At 30.6% G+C, this 17,106-nt stretch overlaps 1 protein-coding gene across 1 annotated transcript in view; it reads left to right on the top strand.

Annotated features, from left to right (window-relative positions):
* The window catches only part of LOC142328870 (DNA-binding protein D-ETS-3-like), a 401,528-nt gene that overhangs the window by 356,845 nt on the left and 27,577 nt on the right, over positions 1 to 17,106 (top strand). Inside the window, exons 9-10 of the mRNA XM_075372998.1 lie at positions 2,920 to 3,109; positions 15,119 to 15,327. Coding sequence (XP_075229113.1) covers positions 2,920 to 3,109; positions 15,119 to 15,327 — 399 coding nt within the window. The remainder of the gene's footprint in view (positions 1 to 2,919; positions 3,110 to 15,118; positions 15,328 to 17,106) is intronic.

The raw sequence follows: 17,106 nt of genomic DNA, 5'->3' as shown, positions 1-17,106 counted from the left end.
CTTTGTTAGCTGGGTTTGAACTGAACGATTCAAATCAATCGAATAAATAGTATTACATTAATAAAAACAATTATAAAAATAAAAACCACGATTGCCAAAAAAAAAAAAAAATAAGTAAATAAATTGAGCCAAAAAACGGCAATAAATCGAACTAAAAAGAAATAAAACAAGGTATAGAAGAAAGGACTAAGCGTCGTTATGCAATATTTAATTAAATTAAATAATGGGTCACCAATCAACTTTCTGGCAGTTTTAATTAGTTTAAATAAATTTTTCATGTTGCAGAAATAACTGGTATTTAAGGATGTCTAATGATTAAGTTTTCACCAGGCCTTACATCGAAAAGAAATTTTGTCCTTTAACGAAAATTTTTAAATGTAGTTGGGGGTTGTTTAATATAGAATAATTACTATTCAGAGCTCCCCAACTCCATTTAAATATTTTCGTTGAAGGATAAAATTTTTTTATCGATGTAAGACCTGGTCAGGCTCTTATTTCTACAAAATGAAACATATATTTAAATAAATTATGTGATACCAATAATAAATATGTGATAAATAAATTATGTGACCAAGTTGATTGGTCACCAATTACTTTTTTAACTAAATACTGCATAAAGATGTTTAGTCCTTTATTTCCATACCTTGTTTTCTTTTTCTAGTTCGATTTATTGTGGTTTTTTAGGTCAATTTATTTATTTATTTTTTTTTTTTGGTGTGTTTTTTAACCCTTGTAATTATTTTTATTATTTGTAGATGAACAGTTATAATGCTAGTATTAGAATAATTTCTTTCAAATTTCTACATTCACCAATTTTAAAAAAGTCATAAAATTTATGCAAAAACCTTCTCGGTGAAGCCGGTAAAATTATGCACTTTGGCTACCGAGGGTAGATAGATTGCCCTAAATAGATTACTACTTAGCAGGAAAATTAAGTAGAACATTATACTATATAAGCAAAGAATTATGTAAAAAGATAATTGTACTCCGAATAAAATTTTGATATACGAGACCCACGATGGCCATATTTTCTCATCTTAGTAACTAATTGTTGACGAAATTAAACGGCTTGAATGACTCATATTTAGAAATAATCACGCAGAATTTCATAAAAATCTAGTTTGAAAACATCGTGCAAAGCGATAACTTAAGAATAGCAAAATAAGAATTACTTGTTATTCTTCACCCTGAAAGAAATTGTCCAAGTAACCAAAGTAGTAAATTAATAGTCTATTAAAAAAAGAAAAGCTGACAACAAAGTTGTTATACGTTCCTGACATTGGTTATTTAATTTTATATAGTGAAAAAATAATGATACATGAAAAAAGTGTAAAAACTTTCAAAAAATCTATATTTTTAAACTTTGATCGTCTTCTCCACCACCAAAATGCCTCCAAAGTATGTTTTTTTAGCCAGTTGTACTATTACTATGCTCAGGAAGATATAACAAAAATTCGGTTAAAAGATATGCAAGAAATAAGGATAGCTTTTTTCAATTTTTGGGAAAGGGGAAAAATTGGGTGCAAAACATTTTTTTTTTAAATTGTAAGATAAGCATGAACACATGTACTGAGTTGGGTTGTGTTTGCAAATTTTTGAGAAAATTGACCCAAAAAACTATCTACCCCCACACACTGAAGATGTTATCCCCAACATTTTTCAAAAAAAATTCCTTGCATACACGAGTGTGTACTAAATTTCATGAAAATCGGTTTATTTAGTCAAAAATTAAACACATCAACAGACGTACTTACATACATACGAAAATTACCCTCTTTTATTACTTTTTAGGGTTGCTAGGTCATAAAACATCGAAAACTGAAAAAAAAACCATAACTCCCGTTTCGATCGATTACAATACTTTACTTACAGCAAGCTTCAGAGCTATGAGGCCAGAAAATTAAAAAATGTAATGAGTCCAGAAATAACAAAAACGGGGAAAAGTTGGTTTTGGCCCTACTCGTTGGGGGATTTGAATAAGAAATCAAACCCCAAAAGAAAGTGTCTTAAGCTGCATAAGGAGTATTAAAAATTATGTAAAATAATTGACTTATTTTTTGGGTAAAATTTGGAGATATGAGTACTATAAGACGTGTATCTCTCTGCCCTGTGATCGATTGTGACCAATATTAAGACATTAATGTCAACGTATACAAAAATCATCGTGCGAAATTTTATTCGGTCCATTCAGCCTTATGATATCAAGCAAACAACAGGCCAACATTATATACATCATTTCGGAATTGTTCGATGCTAAATATGTGATTTTTGGTTAGAGGGTGTCATGAACTGTTAAAATCTGCAAAAAGGTCATGCGAACTTCTGAGAAACAAAACCGACTTTTTCGTTATTTTATTTTGTTTCCACGTTCCAGTTTGTAGCGTCATAACGAACTATGCTTCTGACTTGCCCCGCTCAAATTATTTCAACCTTACATTGAGCTTAACTCAAGAACGACTTTTAAATTTTCACATGTATAACTTCAGATACACTACTATAGCATACGTAAATTTTAATGAAATTGATCTAGTAGATTTGGAGATTTTTAAACCACAAAATTTTATACACATACGTTTATATATATATATTTGTGTGTCTGTGTGTGTGTGTGTGTGATCAATGGTACGTTCGTTCTTCTCAAACTTCAAAACTTAAAGAAAATTTTCAACCTTCAGTCTCACCATGCGACCGAAATTAATACCGTATTTTTCTTCCGAAAGTCGCTAAAAAGCAACTTGCAAAATTTTAAAGTATTACCGTATATATAAGAAGAAAAGACCCTTTGGTATAATATTGACTTATACAATATAACTATAAAGAGAGCAGTTGAAAACTAAATGGAACAATCTACATAAAATAGAAAGTTATTTTTATACTGCGTATTTAATAATAGCTTTTTTTTTCTTTTATCTTGTTTAGGTTCAGGACAGATTCAGTTATGGCAGTTCCTTCTAGAATTATTATCCGATTCAAGCAACGCCAATTGTATTACATGGGAAGGAACGAACGGTGAGTTCAAATTGACCGACCCTGATGAAGTGGCGAGGCGTTGGGGTGAACGAAAATCAAAACCAAACATGAATTACGATAAACTTAGCAGGGCGCTAAGGTATGTAAATATTGTGTTTATTTATTTATTTGTGTTTCTTAAAAATTTACTTTTATCTTTAAATGGATAACGAAGTGTGATTTTTTTTCAAAATGAAAGTAAATAAAAAAACAGTTTATTTTAAGCAAATGAAAGTTGCATAGCACAGTGCTAGAAATAAGTGTTAGTTTTAGAATTAGAATGTTTATAAAATTTGTACCACTGTAATTCCAGGTTTCGAATATTTTATATCCTTTTAAAACAATATTAAATATATAGTTTTACTTTCCTAGTATCATACCTGTCTAGAGTTATGCTCCAAGATGTAAATAAAATATGGTAATCAGTCTAAAAATGGGATATACGGTTTTTTTTGTATTTCTTGACCCAGGAATCCAAAAAACCATAAATAAAAGGAGGGCAAGCTTATAACAACTTTTGATTAGATTAAACAATTTTTATGAAATTTGGCACAAAGACTTGTGTATATGGGGCAATTTTTTGGTAAAGGTTTTGAGTCAATATATCTAAGAGGTGGGATAGAGAGTTTTTGGATCAATTTTCTCAAAATTTTACGAAAATATTTATATTTTCACTTTATATTAGGTTCAGTACATGCGTGCATGCGTTTAAACTTTAGGGGCATAATTTTTGGGGTGGGGGAGCTGATCGAAGTCTAAAAATATCGATTTTTTGGCCTTTTTTAAAACTTTTTGTAGTTTATTTAAATTTTTAATATGATTTCAATAAAATTTCATCATAATTCACTCCAAACCCCAAAAAATAAATCTTAGATAACTTTTTATTTGTTGTACATTTTTCACTGGCATTTTTACTTTCTTTTATTTAACATAGCAGACGTAGAAAAATCAAAAAAAAAATAATCGATTTTTTAACTTTTTTAATGTTTCATTATTTTTCCACTATATAAGAATAAATAGCCAACGAAAGAACAGTATAACTATTTTGTCAGCCTTTTTTTAATTCATCTCAAGATATGAATTATTGTTTATCATTTCCCCTATTTTTGTATTTAGCTTTCATCTCTTGAATGGTGATATTATTTCAATAAAATTCATCGAAAAGAGTATTGCAACTCAATTCTACGTAATAAATAATTAAATGAATGTAATTGTTATCGCGGCTCACTGTTTTTCTTTCTTTTACGTATAACTAATTATAAACACCCGTGAACTTCTTAGTTTGTTGGCCCGGGAGTATTTATCGGTTTCTTTTCACTTTCATCTCTTTTTGTTTTCATCACTTCATATTTTCTATTCTCTATTATTACTTTATTAATTGTTGTAATTACATTTTTATTTACAATAAAATAAAGGTAATAAAAATATAAAATTTCCTTAGACAAATTATTACTAGTTTCGAAAGAATTTCACAAAAAAAAACTACTGGGAGTATAAAGAATATTAAAAATTACTTATTTTCCTTTTCTATCATTCGTTAATTTTCATTTTATCAATAGAAATTAGTTATTGGTATTAACATTTGGTTTAACTTTCAAAACTGTCAATTACTTTACTATGAGCATTCGATTTTATAATCGTTAATTATTTTATTATTAATTTAATATACAATTTCTTATTATTATTATATTACTATTATTACAAATACCAATTATAATATAATTTATACTAATTTATTATCACTTGGTTCCATTTAGGATTTGTTGTAATTTTTCGCTTACAGTTTTATTTATAGATTCTAGAATAGGTAAAAAAAGCTGACAAGGTATTTCATGTTCCCGGCTATTAATAATAAAAGTTAAAAGCGTTAAAACAAAACCAGATATCTGGATGTTTCGGGACGTATTCGCCGAGCATCAGGAACTGATTCAGGTCACCAAAATGAGCAAAAACGTTTATATCGTCATAAGTTCTATTTTGCTTTGTTTTCCTTCTGGACGTCATTTTGTGGTTTTCAACAAAAATGTTACTTCTCAGGAAAGGGTAAACCTAATTTAATTAAATTTGGCAAATGTAAGACTAGCTTCTTGTTGTACGAAATAAAAAATTTTGAAAACTTCACCTTCCAAGATTTCAATTTCAATATACAAACAAAAACCCTATCAGTTTGTCTACTTACCTTTATAAAAATAACCAAAAATAAAAATAAAATTATAAGTTATTTGTGGTCAGTCCAAGTTGAAAGAAAATGGTTAGCTTATTTTTTAAACGGATAGAAAATTTTATTATTTTTGTATTTTTTATATTATATAAATAAGTCAGCTTTTTTATTATCGATTGATTTTTTTTCAATTTGACCAGCTATGGACCACGTTCAATACTTTTTCTTAGCGTCCTTTCTTCTTTCTTGCCGATACTTTTTTGAAGTCTTTCACTGGATTTATTTCTGAATTACTTTGTTACTACCCTTTTTTGTTTTAGAGCTTTCTCTTTATAAAAAGTCCTCTTTATTCAGATTTGTTTTAATTTTTTTTTATTAATTGCCGGATTTTGTAAGTCTAGAATTTCTAGTCTTACTAAAAAGTTTTTTTTTTACTTTATCACATGCTTTTAATTTTTTTCTATAGCTAAATTAAAGGAATTTTCATGGGAATTTCATTTTCACTTATTCGTAAATTGTGGCGACCGAAAGCCAATCTCCTCTCTTACTCTATTTCTGCTGTTATTTTTTTAATTTGTAAGTATACCATTTTCTGGAACTGTAGATAAAAACAGGATGAATCAAGAAGTTCTCCCGGGACTTACATAACCTACTCTACTCGTGAAAATAATGGAAAAGATTCATATAATAATAATATGTCTTAAAAGCTTCGTTTGCGAGTTACGGTTAGTGAAAGATTTCGCTCGGAATTCAGCTAGCCCTGTGAAATAAGGTCGTATTTAAATTTTTAGGACGTTAATTAAGAGGCATATTAGTAATTTCATATGGGTTTTGACCTGAAAAATCCAATAAAATCAGTCCCAGGACCGTATATTTAGTATTTTTAGAGAAACCTGGAATGAAAACCAATAAATTGGGGTAAAAAACCCTCGTTTTTATGTTTGACGTACAAAACTTTGTTAAATGGATAATAAACGCAAAAAAAACCTTAAAAAAATTTTTTTGATAATTTAATTCTTAGCAAAATGGTGTTAAGATAAGTTGAATAAAACTAAGAAAAGTTAGAAAAATTCGAATTTTATTTAGAAACAGTACATAACTACATTTGTCGGGAAAAGTACTTATACAATGTAAACAAAAACCAATTTTTGTTTTTGGTGATGTGAAAAATTTGTAAAATTTACTATTAAAAATTGTTAAAAAAAAAAAAAATGAAATTACAGAATTGTAAAATAAAAAAAATAATTAAATAAAAATTACTTAGATAATAATTGTTCAGAATTAAATTCTCTACAAGTTCTGTTTAAAATTTTTATGTGTTTATTACCCATTTAACAAAGTTATTGTAGGTTAAACATAAAAACATGATCCTTTACCCAAATTTATTGGTTTTCCACCTTAGATTTTTCAAAAACTACTCCGTATATCGTTCTGGGACCTATTTTATTCAATTTTTCAGGTCAAAAATCATAAGAAACCACCAATTCTGTCGTTTAAAATTACCTTGCTAAAATTTTCAGTACGACTTCATTTCCCCGGGGTAGCTGAAATCTGAGCGAAATCTTCCACTAGCCGTAACTCGCAAACGAAAACTTTAGGACATATGTTTATATGTATTTTTTCCATTATTTTCACGAGTATAATAGGTTATGAAAGTCCCGTGAGAACTTCGTGAAACACCCCGTATATTATTAAGTGTGTTGTCCTTAACAGGACCAAATATTTTCCTTAAAAATCTCTTTTATTTTCAATTTTTTAAAAGCCCCTTGCTTATTGTCATCAAATATTCTACAGAATAATGAATCACGCGTTGAAATTTATTAAGTTTGCTTTGTTTCACTTATATTGTTTGTAGGTTTGATTTTTGTTTGTTTTTAATTAATTTTTTTTTTTATGATAATAATTTTTCACAATCAATATACGCATGGAGTTATAGATTTTAAGTTCTTGTAAACCAGTATGAATTTTTGTAGTTTTATGAAAATTAAATAAAATATTATATCATGGACGTACAAGATTGAAATACATGTATTTATCTTAATAGAATGAGAGCAAGTCAACATTTAGTTGTATCTCGATGAAAGATTATTTTTATAGAAATACTTTTTCTGTTTATATTTTAAACTACTTCATTCTTTAATTTTTTTTTAGTAGAAGTTACTAATAAAAGATTATCAGGAAAAGTTTTATAAATTTAACTGTAAGGTAGTGCTATTATTAATATTACTGCTACTATTATTATTGTTATTATTATTATTATTATTACTGTTTGGCACGAGATATTAATTTAGGTTACATTCGCAAGATTGAAAGTTTCAATATTAAATTTAAGATGTTATTGTGTTTTCCTATATTAGAGTTCAATCTGTGAGTTACGAACGGTATGGTACATTGAGTGTGTTTGTATTTACCGTATACACATATTATCTGAGCGGGGTGGTTATATTGAATTACCTCAGGGGACCAATCGGGCCGACAGGCTTCCGCCCTGCAAATTAATAGTTCCATATCTGTTAGGGTGTTAAGGGGTTGGATTCCAAATCATACCGCGTGCATATACACTGTCATATAGTGGTAACACACAAAACACATGTGCTCTGTCAACCGTATGTTTGAATATATATATATATATATATACATACATATACGAATTACGAACTGATGAATACAATTTTAGTATTTTATACACATTATATATTTGATGTCATAACAAAAATATTTTATTTAAACTTAAACAACATTAATTTAGATTAGTTCAGAATGTATATATGAAAAAACGATAAATCAAATTTAGTTGTTAATAGGATTACCATTTTAGTTAATTCACTCGCCCTCTTCACGATATTTACTTTATTGACGAATTGTAACGAGTTATCCAGAAAAAATATTAATTTCCCGGATTTACTTTGTTTGTGTGTGTGTGTGTGTGTGTATGTGTGTGTGTGTGTGTGTGTGTGTGTGTGTGTGTGTATGTGTGTGTGTGTGTGTGTGTGTGTGTGTGGGTGTGTGTGTGTGTGTGTGTGTGTGTGTGTGTGTGTGTGTGTGTGTGTGTGTGTGTGTGTGTGTTGTGTGTGGGTGCGCCCGCGCCTCTGTACATTATATATATATATATATATATATATTTTATCACGAATTTGTCCCGGGATTTTCATAACTTATTCTATTCTAAAAAATTGTGGAAAAATTTCATATAAACAAACATTCTCAGCTGCATCCATATGCGGATGAATAATTCCTCTCACGAGAAGGTATTTTGAATTTTTTTTTCGTATACAATATTTTTCATCCATCCCCATACACAAAAATTCAAACATGTAAAATCAGGCGATCTTAGTGGACAGAAATGTGGACCACCTTGACCTGAAATCATCATTTCTGAGGGAAATGATGATTTAAGTGAGTGGAAACGGCATAAGAGAAGCGGGGAGGCGTGCCATCGTGCTGGAAGTATAATTTGCGTCTCAACGCTAAAGAAATATCTTCAAGCAGCTGCGGCAATTCTTCTTGAAGAAAGCGAAAGTAGATCTCAGAATTTAAGCGGTCAGGTAAAATGAACGGTCAAAACAGCTGATTGCGAAGAAGGCCGCATCATAAATTGACGCTAAATCGGTGTTGAAATCCTCGTGAAACGGTGCCTTTTTCTTCGAAGAGGAAGAGGACTTTCTTCTGCCTCCTATGCTCATTACGTAAGTTGTTGCCGCCATCTCGAGTGAAATTACCCTCGTCGGTAAACAAAACATACTTATAGAGTTGTCGATTTGGATTTCCACCAGTTGCAGAACTTCAAGTGAAGCACACCGTCGCTTAGGTATTGATGTTGAACTGGTTGTTTACAAGGATAAAACTTGTTTTCTTTAAGTGTCCTTCAAACCATCAAATGCGAAAATTTCCGATCCGCTTAGAAAGACGTCGTGTACTGATGCCTGGACTGCAGTGAACCGCATCGATAATAATTTTTATCAATAAAAGCGTCGTGTTTGTTTCCAAAAGATTGCTAAAAGACGCATTTATTGTTTTGGGATCTAGAACCTGCCATTCGGAAAACGCATTTCATATTTTACTGTAGTAGCTGTAACATTGCCATTACACACACCCAAAATGAATACCATCAGAGTATTCCTCTGTTGTAAATAAGTACGGCATTACTTCAATAGCAAACCGATCAAGTTCAAGCTAAAATTCATAGAAAACCTTCACTAACGACAGCACAGTTTACAGTACCCGATATACTTTACCTACCTTACAGAATGATTTAAACAGTAATATAGTTTTGTGAATTATTGATCAACTGTTGATCAATTTTATTGCCGAATTTAAAATAATAATTTTTCAAATAATTTATTGTATTTCTGTCATTAATAAAAAAAAAGGCTACTAAGTAATTTTTATTTACTTATTTTTGTTTTTATACATTTTTCACATCATCAAAAAAGAATTTGGTTTTTGTTTACATTAAGTAATTAATTTTCTGAAAATGTAGTAATGTACTATTTCTAAATAAAATTCAAATTTTTCTAACTTTTCTTTGTTTTATTCAACTTATCTTACACCATTTTGTTCAGAATTAAATTCTCTATAAGTTTTGTTTAAAAATGTTATATGTTTATTACCCATTTAATAAAGATATTGTACGTCAAACATAAAAAACAGGGTTTTTTACCCCAATTTATTGGTTTTCACCTAGATTTCTCAGACTACTGCAGATACAGTTTTGGGATTTATTTTATTCGATTTTTCATGTAAAAAACCATTAAAATACTAATTCTTCCCCTTAATTAATATCCTAATAATTTCAGTACGACATAATTCACTTGGGTAGCTGAAATCTGAGCGAAATCTTTCACTAGCCGTAACTCAAAAACAAAGCATTTTAGGTTTTTTTTAATATGAACTTTTTCTATTATTATTTTTTCAAGTAGAATAGGTTGTAAAGTCCCGGGAGAACTTTGTGATACATTCTGTACGTATATATAATGTAAATGACCTTAGATAACCTTTCAACAGTTAAACATAGAAAGATGAAATTTGGGAGATGTTCCTACCTCAAAACGATCGTATAATTCGGTACGAGACTATCACATTCATAGAAAATGACTCAAGTTTTAAATGGAAAAGATAGTGTTGAACAGATCTTTTTAAAGGGTATTGATAAACAAAAATTTTTACGTAAACCTCATCGTTCTACAACTTAAACAAAATGGCAGCCATTTAATTTTTATTACAGGTAATATCAAAAGTAGTTCTCTACTTTACCTCTGTTAAATAACTGCTTAGCAGTGAAACACTAAAAAAAATAAAATTAAGCAAATATTGCTACCTCAAAATGATATATTTTTCGGCATAAAACTATCTTACTTTCAAAAGCTCCTCGAGGAGGGGGAAATTTTAAATAGAAAGACGAGGGTTGTGACATATCATTTTAAAGGATATAGTAAAAACTTTGAGTTACGACAAACTTAACGAGAATGTTGGCCATTCAAAACTTCAAAAGTGGCTTACAGCACAGATTGAAAGTAGATAATTTTGAGAGGTACGTAGATTTTCACGTTATTTACCCATTTTAGGGAAATAGTTTCCATATTGATATGATAGGATATTATAATCTATAAGTTACTTTATTTATTGCCTTTATCGTAGTTTAGTTTTGTAATTTTCATATATCATGTTTAATAATATATATGAAAATAAAAGAAAAAAATCAGTTTAGGATTAAAGGGAAATTTTTTCAAAAGTATTTTTCATTAGTCTTATTAGGATTTTAGTTACCGTTTTAAAAATCATCAATTTACAGCGTGAGGATTTACATAGGATCTTTATCTATATTACATATGGAAATCAGTTTGCTTAATTTAAACTGTTTCGCTGCATTTTTCGTAATATGTACATTTAAAAGGATTGCGTTTATATTTAGAAGTATTTACGACTTAAAGGTATTAAGTTGGCAAATGAAACTGTAGGTCGGAAGGCGCTGTAATTTTATTATTTTGTATGGAAGTGATCGAGAGGGCGGCGATGAGACGAAGGGAGCTTCGATTTTGTTTTGTTTTGTTGTTTTGTGTCGTTGATTGCACGTTAATCAGTCTCCCTGATCTGATCTGATAGCGACCAGGAGCCGTTACTGTTCTTCCCATTAGTTCCTTCATCGTTCTCAATTAACTCACTCCCTTCCTTTTTCCTTCTTCTCCCGTTCCCTTTTTTTGCTCTTCTACCTACTAATATCGCACCGCTCCTTTCTCCTACTGTGTGCAATTATTGCTTTGCTTCTTCTACGACTTCAATTCATTTTGTCTGCTGTTTACGGTAAATGATAAGAAAATCTTAACTTCAGTTCTTCATTCCAGTCGTTCATGAAGACACTATAGCACATCTTTTTTAATGAATAGAATATTATTAATATTTAAAATACAATAAATTTGTGTTTATACATAAGATTAACAGTTTATAAATTTAAGGATTTTATGAAAATTAGTAGATTTGATTCACTGCTTTCTTATTGACTTCACTCTCTAAGCTACAGCTTGCAGATGTCATTTTTCTTTTATATTTTTTTACATTTATTTAAATATTTCCATATTTAAATTATTATATAACGCAGTTGTTGAATATCTACACATATTTCTCCCTCAATTTTCTCAAATAGTGTTGTTTTTTGTTTTGTTTTTTTTTTTTTAATTATTAGTTTTTGTAAAGTTGTGTTTTTTTCTATTTCCTTGTACGAAGTAAAGGAAGTATTGTGATCGTGAAAAATTTCGGTTTTTCAGATTTCATCGTAAATATCTCTTTTGACCATCCCCGAATCCATTTTGATTAGTTTCGGCGTGACGTGTGTACGTATGTATGTATCACGCATAACTCAAAAACTATTAGCCGTAGGACATAGAAATTTTGGATTTAGGACTGTTGTAACATCTAGTTGTTCACCTCCAATTTTTATTGCAATTGACTTGGCCAAAAGTGTCCAAAAAAAGCCCAAAATCTAAAACAAATCTGGATTCTGAACTTTTTCTTAACTGCAGTAATAAGCTTTTATCGTGAGCTTTTCAACGATATATCATAAACGGCACTTATTTTCATTGGTTCCAGGGTTAAGCCAAATAAAATTTCAGTTAATGAAACATTTGAATTTTATCAGGCGAAGGTACATCGGTTCAAAACCGACTTCATTTCTTTTTTTAACCTTTTTTTTAATTTAAATATATTGATTTATTAACTTCTGATTGTAAAAAAACATTTGCAATAAATATTAATTAAATAATAACAATAAAAAATATATATATCAGAAATTATTAATGAAATAAAATTTTATGTACTTATCATTTTAATAAAATGTATGTGTGTAAATTTTAATAGGAGTACAAGAAAGTCATGTGGTGTCCATATCAGATTTTTTTAATTAGTCTTCAAAATTTTTCGTTGCGATTGTTTATTTTAATGTAAAAAAAGCTGACAAAGAATTGCATGGTTATTAATAAATAAATTAAAAGAGTTAGAACCAAAAAACAATATATGTAATATACGAGGGTTATTAAAATTTGTTATTTGTAACAAGTACTTACATAGTTACGTTATTTCTCTATATAGTCGCCACACCGATTTAGACATTTGTCTTAGCGTGGTACCAAATTTCCAATACCCTTGTCAGAGAACCGAGCCGCCTGTGTTTTCAGCCATGTTTCTACGCTGGTCTACAACTCGATGTCTGTGCCAAAATGTTATCATTCTAGCCAGCGTTTCATGTGAGCAAAGAGGTGAAAATTGAATAGAGCCAAGTCCGGGCTGTGCCCGATAATAATAAGAATTAGTCTCACCTTATGATTGGGTAAAAACCAAAGAATACGATTGGGTGGAATTTCGTGTCTGATAATGATAAGAATTACTCTCACCTTATGATTTGGTAAAAACCAAAGAATACGATTGGGTGGAATTTAGGGCCTGATAATGATAAGAATTACTCTCACCGTATGATTGGTTAAAAAACAAAGAATACAATTGGTTGGAATTTCGTGTCTGATAATGATAAGAATTACTCTCACCTTATGATTGGTTAAAAAACAAAGAATACAATTGGTTGGAATTTAGGGCCTGATAATGATAAGAATTACTCTCACCTTATGATTGGGTAAAAACCAAAGAATACGATTGGGTGGTATTTCGGCTTTGATAATGACAAGAATTACTCTCATCTTATGATTGGTTAAAAAACAACGAATAAGGTTTGTTGAAATTTTGTGCCCGATAATGTTAAGAATTACGAGGGTTATTTTTTCATGGTCCGATAGGTCACGAAATTAAAATCACAGTGAAAATCACAGAGGCACTTTAGAGAGAACTTATTAAAAGCTTTTATTAACTCGCTTTAGGAATAATCAAATCTTGCAACTGCTATATCTTTTGATCTATCGTATGAAAATCAATGAAATTTGGTACACGTATATAACTTTGATGACAATACGTCACTACGGTGTCGGAATTTGTTATGACCAAACCCCACGCTCCCACGAGCTACCCCTACGCTAAATTCATGCATTTAATTGAAAATTTTCATTTCTCATGAACTGTCGTATGAAAATAATTGAAATTTGGTACACTTATGTAACTTCGATGTGTAAAAATAAATAATTTTACTTTTTTTTAGTCTTAAGGTTCCGGCAGACCTTTCCGCCTTCCTCGCGTCGTTATTGAAAATGAAAATGAAGATTAATTGTTGTAAAAATAAATGTTGTGTTGTTTTAAATAAATTATAAAAACTGCACCACGCTTTTATTTAACTAAATATTTTCGTTACTTTTAATTTTAAAATTTAATAATTATTACATTTATTTATTTTTTATTTATCGGTTATTTATTAGATATTTATATAATTTATTTTTTTACTTTTCAGTGCATGTTTATATTTGTTAATATGTTATATTTTTTTGTTTAAAATTATCAATTTGATTTAATTCTTATTTTTTACTTTTTAGAGGGTTTTTCTAATTTGTTTCCTTTTTTTATTAATGTTAATATTAAAAAAAGCTTTTTTAAAAAATAATTTTTTATATGTAATCAAATATATTTTTGTAATTTTTTTTGTATTTTTTTTTAAAGCAAGTTTGTTATTTACAGTGCATGTATAAATAATAAATAATAAAAAACCCCACCTCTTAAAATTGAAATATATATATATATATGCTGCCTTCAGATTATATATTTTGCAAACTATTTTAAAAGTTTACACTTTATATAAACAGCTGTCAAAAAATGTTTACAATTTTGTATAAATTAATAAACCCCGGATCTATAATGCAGAAATGTTTCTTAAAAATTTTATTTTCCTTATTTTAGCGTCTTTGAATGGTAAGTTTGATTTAGAGAAAACTTTATTTTTAAGCTTAAACTACGTATAAATATTTTTAGAAAAAGTTTTCTTAAAATTTATTCCTCATCTCTAAAAAATATTTATCTGATTTTTGGTTTTAGCTCTTTTAATTGTTATTATTATTAGCCAGGAAAGACACCCTCCATTTGACGATTTCGGTCGCCACACCACCCCTTCTGTGCCTAGCCCTTATGGGCTTTACCGGAGGTCATCTTCAGTACCTCGGCAATGACATCTTTCAGTCTATCCTCAGACAGGATGCCACCGATGCGAATGCCAAAAGCGACATTTCCTTCCGTGTACTACTAACATAAATTTCAAACAAATATATCTAATAAAGTCTCAAACAAGACTGAATGAATTTCTAAGAACGAAGGAACTGAACTCTACTTACCCGAAAGGTAAAAATGAGTCGGGTGAAAAAGGTAAATAAAAGTCATCTATTACTTTTCCATCCGTTTTTTTAGATTTATAGACATACTTAAAAATCACAATCCTTTAAATACGATTGGTTGTCAGACAAATACACCGTCCTATAATCATATCATACTTTTTTCATATTTTTATTTGTTTTTTTTTTATGCTTTCAGGTATTATTACGACAAAAATATTATGACCAAAGTACACGGGAAAAGGTACGCATATAAATTCGATTTTCAAGGATTAGCTGCCGCTACACAACCGGCAACAACAGATCCTACTGCATATAAATACCAATCAGATTTTTTTATGTCAAGTTACCATCATTCAACAAAATTAAATTTTATGAGTCCACATGCCGGGATTCCTTCATCTTCAGGTAAAAAAAAAAAAAAAATGATTACTTTTATTTGTACATTATTAATTAGTTACTTGGAAAAACTTTTAATATCCCACATACACTGTTTAAAATTTTACTTTTGAATAGTGTGTTTGTGTGTCTATATATATATGTGTGTGTTTGGCTTTGAAGTAAGTGTATGGGTTTATTATTAAAATGGTTTTAAGCTATGTATTAAGTTGTACTTTATATTATTTTTTATTTGTCCCATTAATTGAAAAAAAAAATATTAAAGATAAAACAACAAATTTTATTTCTCTGCTTATAAATTAAGAATCTTTGAATGGATTGACATAAAATCATTTTATAATTTCTTTTGCGATGGTTTTATATATCGATAAACTGTCTGGCTTTAGTTAAAACAGCTAACTATTATAACAGTTTTTTCCTAAATATTAATTTACATGTTTGCTTACCCAAATAGAAGGATTGCTCGGAAGGACTATGAGTTGTTTGGCCGTCAAATGTACATGGTGTATCGAGGTGTCTTTGAAAGCATGACCTCTTACGCGGCGCCCGTTTGGGCGCATAGGTTGGGTATGAATAGAGCACTTATTCAAAAATAAAGGAGTGCCCAGCGCAGAGCCTTGATAGTATGCACTGGTGTTTTTAAAACAACCTCCTACGAAGCTACCACCGTATTGGGAAAGGCTCTCTTAATCGATTAGTGGTGAAAGTTCGGCCAGCTATGTGAAGATTGCGAAGAGGCCGGGAGGCCAAGGTATTTTGATTGACGTTCCAGTACCGGAATGGAACGGTGAACAGAATGCACCGGATCTAAATTTCGATCAGTTGCCCATCTCCCGCCTATGGAAGATGCTACAGAGCCTCGCGATTGAAGCTCGGTAGCTGGAATTGGAACCACGTCTAAGGGAAGATTCCTGTACAATTTTATATGGGATCTGGGGGGATGGTATGCCTCGAGTTCGTTTTTAAGGGCAACGGGTACCCAGGTGCTCACCAACCATGTTAATCTGAACCAATATCTCTTTCGGTTCCGCCTGGCAGCTGATAAGCTGTACGTCTGCGGGAAGGTCCAGTCAAATGAACACCTGATATTTGACTGCCCTGCTCTTGGGGGAGACCAGAAACCGGGTCACCCTGGACCTTAGAGGTCTTGGGGAAAATTGGCCACTCACAAGCGGAGAGTCAATGTGGAGAGAGCCGCATTGTCGGACCGTGTGGGAGTTTCTAGATGCGGTTGCTACGTTCAATCGACATCAGTAGTTTACTTAAGGGAAAGACTCCTATCGTACTGCTGTTGGCAGCTAACCTAGAGATATATGGTCGACCACCAGCTCCAAGCGCTTTAATATGGTGAACCGGTACTTGCTGGCATTCAGCGACCTAGGCGTGGCAGCGAATTGCTGTCTAGACGAAGTAAATTTTAATTTATGGATTATATGTATTTTTATTAGTTGACAGAGTGCCTACCCGTTTTAGTAAATATATGACAAGTGAGCGGTTGGGACATGTAAGCCGCTGGTATATGGCACCGCGCTTTGTCCGCTCATGCTGTTAGGTAAACTCTAGGAGCTATTTAGGTCATTGGTCGCTAACTGTTTGGTGGCTCAGTAGCCGTTTGTGGCACAGACATTCGGTCTTATGCTTTAGGATAACCGAATGGGGCGGTGGCGGGAGAAATGCCAAGCAAACCAATATTTGCTTACCCGTTGGTAACAAATATATTCATACACTTTCGTTCCTTCGTTATATGATAAAATAGGAAATTCTTTTAGAAAAGTAGAATTTCTAATT

Source organism: Lycorma delicatula, chromosome 8, assembly GCF_047948215.1.
Source record: "Lycorma delicatula isolate Av1 chromosome 8, ASM4794821v1, whole genome shotgun sequence".
In the NCBI taxonomy this organism is placed as follows: domain Eukaryota; kingdom Metazoa; phylum Arthropoda; class Insecta; order Hemiptera; family Fulgoridae; genus Lycorma; species Lycorma delicatula.
Note: the sequence above shows the minus strand (reverse complement) of the source record. Positions and strands in the feature narration are given on the sequence as shown.